The following is an 8746-nucleotide window of genomic DNA, read 5'->3' as shown; positions in this document are numbered from 1 at the left end:
GTTGGGCAGGCTTCTGTGGTCTAGGCAACTTCTTCAGTGGCTTCTGCACTGTAGTGGCTTCTTCAGTGCCTGGCTATCACACTATACAGTGACCAGTTGTCAGAAACTTCTCCTAGCACTCCCCGCAGACGGTTTGTAGTAGAATACCTCTGGTGAGACACCTTCCCAAGAATGGCTTTCACCAGCACTCCAGGAGAAGAATGTCTGGCAACTTCCATACCATCCAGTGAGCCACAGGCCTTTTCTCTAACAAAGTCTGCATGCCAGCTCTGGTCTCGGCTCTTCCTTTGCCACTATCTCAGCCCTAGCTGCTCCTTATATATGCTAATCCTGTTTTGGAATTCTCTTGCTTCTTTACTAACCAATCCATTATTATTCCAACCCTCTATTATGGTTAATCTTTAAATAAAACTTTCCCTATTAAAAAAAAAGTGAAAAAAAAAAAAAGTGGGGTTCTTTCCTGAGTGGACACAGAGTGACACACCTGGTAATTTCTAAAGGTGACTAAAAGATCTGATGAGCTAACCTGTCAAAATTAAGGATTTACGTTCAACAAAGGACAAAATTAGCAGATTTAATGGAATAAAAGACAATTTAAATGTCTAAAACTGACGATTGATACGATTGATACCTGTAATATACAAGAGACCATCAGGAAGAAAAACGGGCAGTGGAATTCGATAAGCAATTTTATAAAGAGGAAACTCAGAAGGCCATCAAGAAATGTTCGTGCCGACATGGTGGCTCACGCCTGTAATCCCAGCACTTTCAGAGGCCTAGGCGGCCGGACAGGAGTTCGGGACCAGCCTAGCCAACATGATGAAAACCCGTTCTCTACTAAAAATACACAAATTAGCCAGGCGTGGTGGCAGGTACCTATAATCCCAGCTACTCGGGAGGCTGAGCACAAGAATTGCTTGAACCCGGGAGGCGGAGGTTGCAGTGAACCGAGATCGCGCCACTTCATTCCAGCCTGGACCACAGAGCGAGACTCAGTCTCAAAATAAAAAAAGTTCGGAGCCAGGCGTGGTGGCTGACTCCTGTAAGCCCAGCACTTTGGGAGGCCAAAGCGGGAAGATCGCTTAAGCCTGGGCAACATGGCGAAACCCGTCTCTACTAAAAATGGCTGTGCATGGTGTCTCCGCCTGTACTTCTAGCTACCCCGGGGACTGAGGCGAGAGGATTAGAGACTGAAGCTATAGTGAGCCGTGATCGGGCCACTGCACTATAACCTGGGTAACGCAGGAAGACCCTAGCTCAAAAAAAAGAAAAAGACAACCACGATGATTACGCAAGTCGCTGACCCCTCCCTCCCACGATTCTTGCTGTTTCCGTTCAGCTGCTGGTTTCCTCCTCCCGTCCGACACCTGGCGCGTTTATCTGACGTCAAGAACGCGCCACACAGATTCGGGCTGCGCAACCTCTGTGGCCATCTACACGGCGCGCAGATGCGAATATTCCCGCGGCGCCGGAAGTCCGGAGCACGTGATCTGGTGACAGTGCTCGCCGCCTGTCTGGCTCGGTCTAGGTGCTGCGGCACGGGATGGCGGAGGCGCCTCCTGTCTCAGGTATTGTCCCGGCCCGAGCGGGACTGGGCCCCTTTCAGGGAACGGAAATTGGGTCAGTGACGAAGTTCTAGGGTTCCAGCCACTCATCGCGAGAGTAGCGCGTGCTAGGGCTAGGGCTAGTGGCCCGGAAGGGCCAAGCTCCGCGCGTCGTCCATACGGAGATCTCTATCCTCCTGGACTGGGTGGTGAAGCCCGATAGCTGGGTTTCGGAGGAAAGAGGACTCGTCCTGGCGCCGCGAGTCGGTGTGAGTGTCCCGCCTTCCCAACAGGCTCTTCCTGGGCCAGCGGCGCACTGACCTTCGACAGGGCGGGCGTCGGCCAGGTCATAGCCCTTGACGGTCGCGGGCTCTTGACGGGTGTGGTCTGCTCATACCTCCTGGGTTGGTGGCGTGGGCGCGAGCCGAACTCCAGTAGTTTAGAGTCTTAGCCTGCCACGAACCCGGTGTGACTGTCTTAGTCTCCTCATCTGTCAGTTGGGAGTAAATAAGTTAATTCCTGTGATCGCTCCTGCCCCGTACTGTACCTGTTCCATAATTGTTCACTCACTTCCCTCCTGGAGTTGCCTCAGTGTGTAGAGACAGCCTCATTTGTTTGTTAATATAACATCCATTTCCATTTCTTCACGGTGTTCCATAGATGAGTGTTTTCCAAATTTGTTGGACAGCGACCAAAAAAAAAAAAAAAAAAAAAACATTTTGCGTCACGACCTTAGTGCACACTTTAAAAGCGAACCAGACGTTTCTGTAAGCAGTGGGGTGGGTTGGTTGGTTGGTTTTACAATCAGTAATGTATTCTGTTTTCAAAAAAATCGCAACCCACTGCATTCACTTGATTTTATGGCCCAGTCTGGAAAACAGGGCAGAGTTTGTAGAATGGGATTTGGAAATCATTGGTTTGAGTCTTAGCTCTGTCTCCGACCAGCTGTTGGGCCACCAAGACCGTATGTGTATTTGTGTACTGGGTGGCAGGTAAAATGTATTTATTACTGTGGTTCTTAGTATAAAAAGTTGGAAAACACATTGCATTGAAGTACCGTAGTCTTGATGTCAATATTAAGTCTTCGTTGGGGGCCGGGCGTAGTGGTTCATGCCTGTAATCCCAGCACTTTGGGAGGCCGAGGCCATCAGATCACCTGAGGTTAGGAGTTCGACACCAGCCTTACTTAACATGGTGAAACCCTGTCTCTACTAAAAGTAAAAAGTTATCCTGGTGTAGTGGTGGGTGCCTGTAATCCCAGCTACTCAGGAGGCTGAGGCAGAAGAATCACTTGAACCCGGGAGGTGGAGTTTGCAGTGAGCCAAAATCATACCATTGCACTCCAGCCTGGGTAACATTGCAAGACTCCGTCTCAAAATAAAAATAAAAAAACTCTTAGTTGGGGTTGGAAAACTTTTTAGGCTGGTGTTTTGTTGTTCTCCCTTAGTCTTTCACCAGATTCTCTAAACTGGATCCATTAATTGTATCATCCACAGGCTCATTTCTGACTCATTTCTGTACCCTTCAGTGTTTGAAGAAGAATTGGGTGGGGCCTAATTGTGAGTCAACCAAAGTTCAACACTATGGTTGGTGTTGCGCCCAAGTTACTCTCTCCAACCCAGAAAGTATCCAATGAGGCAAAATCTTCTAGTCCAAAGACCTCTTTACTGGTTTTCACGTGCTTTAGCTTGATTTTGGTTTAGTTCCCATTCCATGTTCTCATTTTAGCATCATCTTTAGCCCACACCCTCATCATCAAGGTCCTTAAACAGAAGCCCAGTGCAGAGGATACCTTTCTGCCGGTGAGCAGACTCTGCAATGCCAGCCTTGTCTCTGGACTTTCTAATCTGCCAGTTGGATTTCCCTTTATTCTTCCCCACCCACCTACTGGACACCTACTGTGCTATATTGAATTTAGGGTACCACTTACTTGTATTCTAGCCATGATGACTAGACATCCTATTTACTAACTTCTAGCTATTCGAAATAGTGAAAAAAAATCGGTGTCTCTGATCTCTGCCATGGCCAGTTACCTGATCAAATGTGTCCTGTTTCCCTTCTTCATGTCTGTTACAGGTGTATTTCCTGAGGGCTTTGCCTACTGCCTCTTGTCTAGTTGAACATATACTGTATATGAATATATGCAGCCTTCTCTGGACTCTCTAATTGCATCAACTCATTACTGTTTAACACGAAACACTCTTCCCATCCTTTACTAGGCTTCTCTAGACATCTTTAATCTTATTTCTGGTCCTCTTTCCAGCCTTGCTTTTTCAAGCGAGAGAGAACTACACAATACCAATTAGTCCAATTTAACCATTCCAACCTTTAAATTATCTTATGTTTCCAGAATGCCTCTGCTACCTTCTGTATTTGTCTAATCTTCTTGTCATTTTGTGAGGCCGTCCATCCTACCCCTAGAATTCTGCCTATGTGAAAGCTTTCAGGACAAATCCTGAATTGGTTGAGAGGTACCCTATGACTTTTATGATCTCATTCCGTTCTTCATTATATGTGTCCATGATACCCACTACCCAAGCTGTGTTAGTGTGAGAGCATGGTCTCTAATACTACATACACATCCTGAGTAGGAATCCTGAAGACTTCCTTGAAATATCTCTGTGGCCTTGGACAAGTTACTTACTCTCTGTGCCTCAGTTTTCTCATCAGGAATGTAAGAATTAAATGAGTTAACACATGTAAAGTGCTTAGGATAGTGCCTGGCACATAATACCTAATAAATGTTAGGCCTTATTATTAAACCTGAAACCTTTAGGCTCTATACTGCACCCATCTATGCTCAAGCCTGTGTGTTTCAGATACTCTGTAGTCCTAACAGCAACTGTAAAGTATCATTTTAACCATTTTATGTGTGTTATTAACTTGCTTTACTCTTCATTGCAATTCTTGCAACTCTTTGATATAGAGATCATTACTAACATGATTACATGTAAGGAAACAGCCTAAGTAACTTTCATAAAGTCACAGTAAGTGATGAGTGACTTAAACTCATGTCTCCCAGGCCCTATCAATTTATAGTATATTCTGTATGCTATACATAGTTCTGACTTTGCTACTAACTAATGTCCTTAGGCAAACCATCTTGTCTTTGCGCTTCAGGGACTGAATTGACTGTACCAAGAAGCATCTTCTGGGGGAACATGAATGGGTTGAAGGGGAGTATGCTTAATTTTTTCCACTTTGGGACTGTAAACCATATTATAGAGGTTATGTATGGAAAACCCAACATATATTCCTAGGGGAAAGATACGAAAACTATTATTAAGTACTATCTATGAAATCATAATTAAATTTCTCAGTAACCATTAAAATAAGTATTATCATCCTTTACTAGACAAGAAAACTAAGGCTGAAAGCAGGCATGTAGTATCCCTACATTCATACTATAAGTTGAACGACTAGACTTTAACCCATTTGGCTTAGTCCAAAGCCTGTTTACTTGATATTACACAATGTTACTTTGGTTTTTTGAAAGAAGACCACGTGGAACCTGATGATTGATATCCCTGAACTGTTAGCTGGCCTTAAATTTTTATAATAAAATAAATACATGTAGGCCAGGTGTGGTGGCTCATGCTTGTGATTCCAGCACTTTGGGAGGCCAAGGCGGGCGGATCATGAGGTCAGGAGTTCGAGACCAACTTGGCCAACATGGTGAAACCCCATCTCTACTAAAAATACAAATGCATGGGGGGTGCATGCCTGTAGTCCCGGCTACTTGGGAGGCTGAGACGGCAGAATCGCTTGAGGCTGCAGTGAACGGAGATCGCACCACTGCCCTCTAGCCTGGGCAACAGACGGAGACTCTGTCTCAAAAATAAATAAATACATGTATACATAGTACTTTATGACCCAGGTGAGCATTTTTACTCAACAACACTTAGCTGTCATTGGCTATTGGTGTTTGGTTTTTGGACATGGAATGATGATTGATTAGTCCTCCGCAAGCACCTTGGACCCATCACTTTCACTGGAAACATAGGTCTCACTTAATGGCATGTTTTATACAAAGTCCTAAGGAAAATAATTTTTAGGTTTGGCTTGAAGTCTATGGCTTTCATGGATGAAGATTAATTTATTTACTGGTGTGTCTATTTGTTATGTCCTAGGTACTTTTAAATTCAATACGGATGCTGCTGAATTCATTCCTCAGGAGAAAAAAAATTCTGGTCTAAATTGTGGAACTCAGAGGAGACTAGATTCTAATAGGATTGGTAGAAGAAATTACAGTTCACCACCTCCCTGTCACCTTTCCAGGCAGGTCCCTTATGATGAAATCTCTGCTGTTCATCAGCATAGTTACCATCCTTCAGGAAGCAAAGCTAAGAGTCAGCAGACGTCTTTCCAGTCCTCTCCGTGTAATAAATCTCCCAAGAGCCATGGTCTTCAGAGTCAACCTTGGCAGAAATTGAGGAATGAGAAGCACCATGCCAGAGTCAAGAAAGCACAGAGTCTTACTGAGCAGACCTCAGATGCAGCTGGATTAGAGAGTGTGACCAGATCAGAGAGTGGGACAGACCCCAGAGAGCATAGCCCTTCTGAGAGAGAGAAGGAAGTTGTGGGTGCAGCAGATCCCAGGGGAGCAAAACCCAAAAAAGCAACACAGTTTGTATACAGCTATGGTAGAGGACCAAAAGTCAAGGGGAAACTCAAATGTGAATGGAGTAACCGAACAACTCAAAAACCTGAGGATGCTGGACCTGAGAATACCAAACCTGTGGGGGTTTTCCACTCTGACTCTTCAGATGCATCCTCTAGAAAGGGAGTATTGGATGGGTATGGAGCCAGACGAAATGAGCAGAGAAGATACCCACAGAAAAGGCCTCCCTGGGAAGTGGAGGGGGCCAGGCCACGACCAGGCAGAAATCCACCAAAACAGGAGGGCCAACGACAAACAAATGCAGGACACAGAAACAACATGGCCCCCATTCCAAAGGATAACCTCAATGAAAGACCAGCAAAATCTGCCTGTGACAGTGAGAACTTGGCAGTCATCAACAAGTCTTCCAGGAGGGTTGACCAAGAGAAATGCACTGTACGGAGGCAGGATCCTCAAGTTGTATCTCCTTTCCCCCGAGGCAAACAGAATCATGTGCTAAAGAATGTGGAAACGCACACAGGTAAACCTACCTAGATAGGTGGAAATATTTTGTTGTTTTTTTAATTTTAATATTTAAATAAGTCATATATTCACATAATTTAGAAAACAGAAAGTATGAAAAGTTACATGGTGAAAAAGTCTCTGTCTTTATTCCCTGCCTGCCTAAGTTCTACCACCACTCACTGCTCCTCTCCCCAATAGATAATCACTCAGTTTTATGCATATCACAAGCAAATACAAGTAAGAATTCTCTTTCTTTTCCAAACAAGCAGTTTTGTAAGAGTTTTCAGAAATGCAAATATGGGTGTTGTAGATGTCTGGTTACAAGATTTTTTTGAGTCGTGAAAGCACAAGTGGTGGGTGGTAACATCTCTGCTGCCTCTGTAGGTTTCATCTTGTGCTATCTCATCTGCCTCGTCTGGTGTGCTTAGTTGCAGCAGTCCCTAACTGGTCTTATCATCCATCTCTTAATTTTTTTCTTTCAGTTCACCTCTTACACCAGCACTGGAGAGCAATTTTTATAACATGCATATTTTATTTATTTTTTTGAGACGAGTCTCACTCTGTTGCCCAGACTATAATGCAGTGAGTGACTCAATCCCTGCTCACTGCAACCTCCGCCTCCTGGGTTCAGGTGATTCTCCTGCCTTAGCCTCCTGAGTAGTTGGGATTACAGGCGTCTGCCACCACACCTGGCTAATTTTTGTATTTTTAGTAGAGATGGGGTTTCACCATATTGAACTCCTGACCCTAGGTGATCCACCTGCCTCGGCCTCCCAAAGTGCTGGGATTACAGGTGTGAGCCATTGTGCATTGCCTGAAACACATGAAGTCACATCTTCTGCTGCCTTACTCAGCAGTCCCATCTTCTGCTGCCTCAGTGTCTACCACATTTTATTCCCTGGATTCTACACTGTTTCGTCTTTGCATGCTGTTGCTCCCTCTCTCTAGAATTTCTGTCACTCAGTTTGCTGGAGAATTTTTTTTTTTTTTGAGACAGAGTTTCACTCTGTTGCTCAGTCTAGAGTGCAGTGGCACGATCTTGGCTCACTGCAGCCTCCGCCTCCCGGGTTTAAGCAATTCTGCCTCAGCCTCCGGAGTAGCTTGGATCACATGCATGCACTACCATGCCTGGCTAATTTTTTTTTTTTTTTTTAGTAGAAATGAGGTTTCACTTTGCTGGCCAGGCTGGTCTCAAACTCCTGATGTTGTGATCTGCCCTCCTTGGCCTGCCAAAGTGCTAGGATTACAGGCTGCGCCTGGCCATGAATTCTTATTCATTTTTCAAAAGCTACTTTAGGCCACGCGTGGTGGCTCATGGCTGTAATTCCAGTACTTAGGGAGGCTGAGGTGGGAGGATCACGAACCCAGGCATTCAAGACCAGCCTGGGCAACGTAGGGAGACCCTGTCACTACAAAAAAATTAAAATAAAAAAATTAGCCAGGTGTGTTAGCACATGCCTGTAGTCCCAGACACTCAGGAAGCTGAGGTGGGAGGATCACTGGAGCTCAGGAGGTCAAGGATGCAGTCAGCCACTGTACTCCAGCCTGGATGACAAAGCAAGACCCTGTCTTGGATGGGGAAAAAAAGTTATTTTAGTCACATGTCCGGGGAACCTTTTCTTGCCTCTATACATAGCATTAATCTCTTATAACCCTTACATTTCTGTCTTTCTCTTACATTTGCATGCTTCTGTTACAGAACTTACCCCTGGAAACCATAATTTGTTTATGCTTCACTGTCCTCCGCTAATCTGTAACCTCCTCAAAAACAGATACTGTATATTTCTTTTCTTTTTTTGTGACCCTACTGCCTCACACAGCTCTTGAAACATAGTAGGTTCTCAGTTCTAACCATTAGAAAGTTCATCCTTATATTAAACTGAAAACGTCTTTCCTTTTCTTCCTATCCTTTGGTTCAAGTTTTATCCTCTGTCTCAGCACAGTAACTAGTCTCTCTTCTTTCTCACAGTTTCCCTCCTCCTTATTGCAAATCAGCTTTTGGCAATATTCAAAGACATCTGTCATTTTGCCCTAAGTGTGTATTTCATCAAGCCAAATAGTTTTATTCTGCTAGCTC

General features: G+C 44.6%; 1 protein-coding gene across 3 annotated transcripts in view; it reads left to right on the top strand.

Moving 5' to 3' along the window:
- The first annotated feature begins 1463 nt into the window (after window positions 1–1463).
- The window catches only part of NFX1 (nuclear transcription factor, X-box binding 1), an 81323-nt gene continuing 74040 nt past the window's right edge, over window positions 1464–8746 (top strand). For all 3 annotated transcript variants that reach the window (XM_021671544.2, XM_021671543.2, XM_012463197.2), the window contains exons 1-2: window positions 1464–1568; window positions 5675–6685. In XM_021671544.2, coding sequence (XP_021527219.2) covers window positions 1544–1568; window positions 5675–6685 — 1036 coding nt within the window. In that variant the 5' untranslated portion in view covers window positions 1464–1543. The remainder of the gene's footprint in view (window positions 1569–5674; window positions 6686–8746) is intronic.

Source organism: Aotus nancymaae, unplaced genomic scaffold (genome assembly GCF_030222135.1).
Source record: "Aotus nancymaae isolate 86718 unplaced genomic scaffold, 86718_ANA_hifiasm-v0.15.2.pri h1tg000003l, whole genome shotgun sequence".
Taxonomy (NCBI): domain Eukaryota; kingdom Metazoa; phylum Chordata; class Mammalia; order Primates; family Aotidae; genus Aotus; species Aotus nancymaae.
Note: the sequence above shows the minus strand (reverse complement) of the source record. Positions and strands in the feature narration are given on the sequence as shown.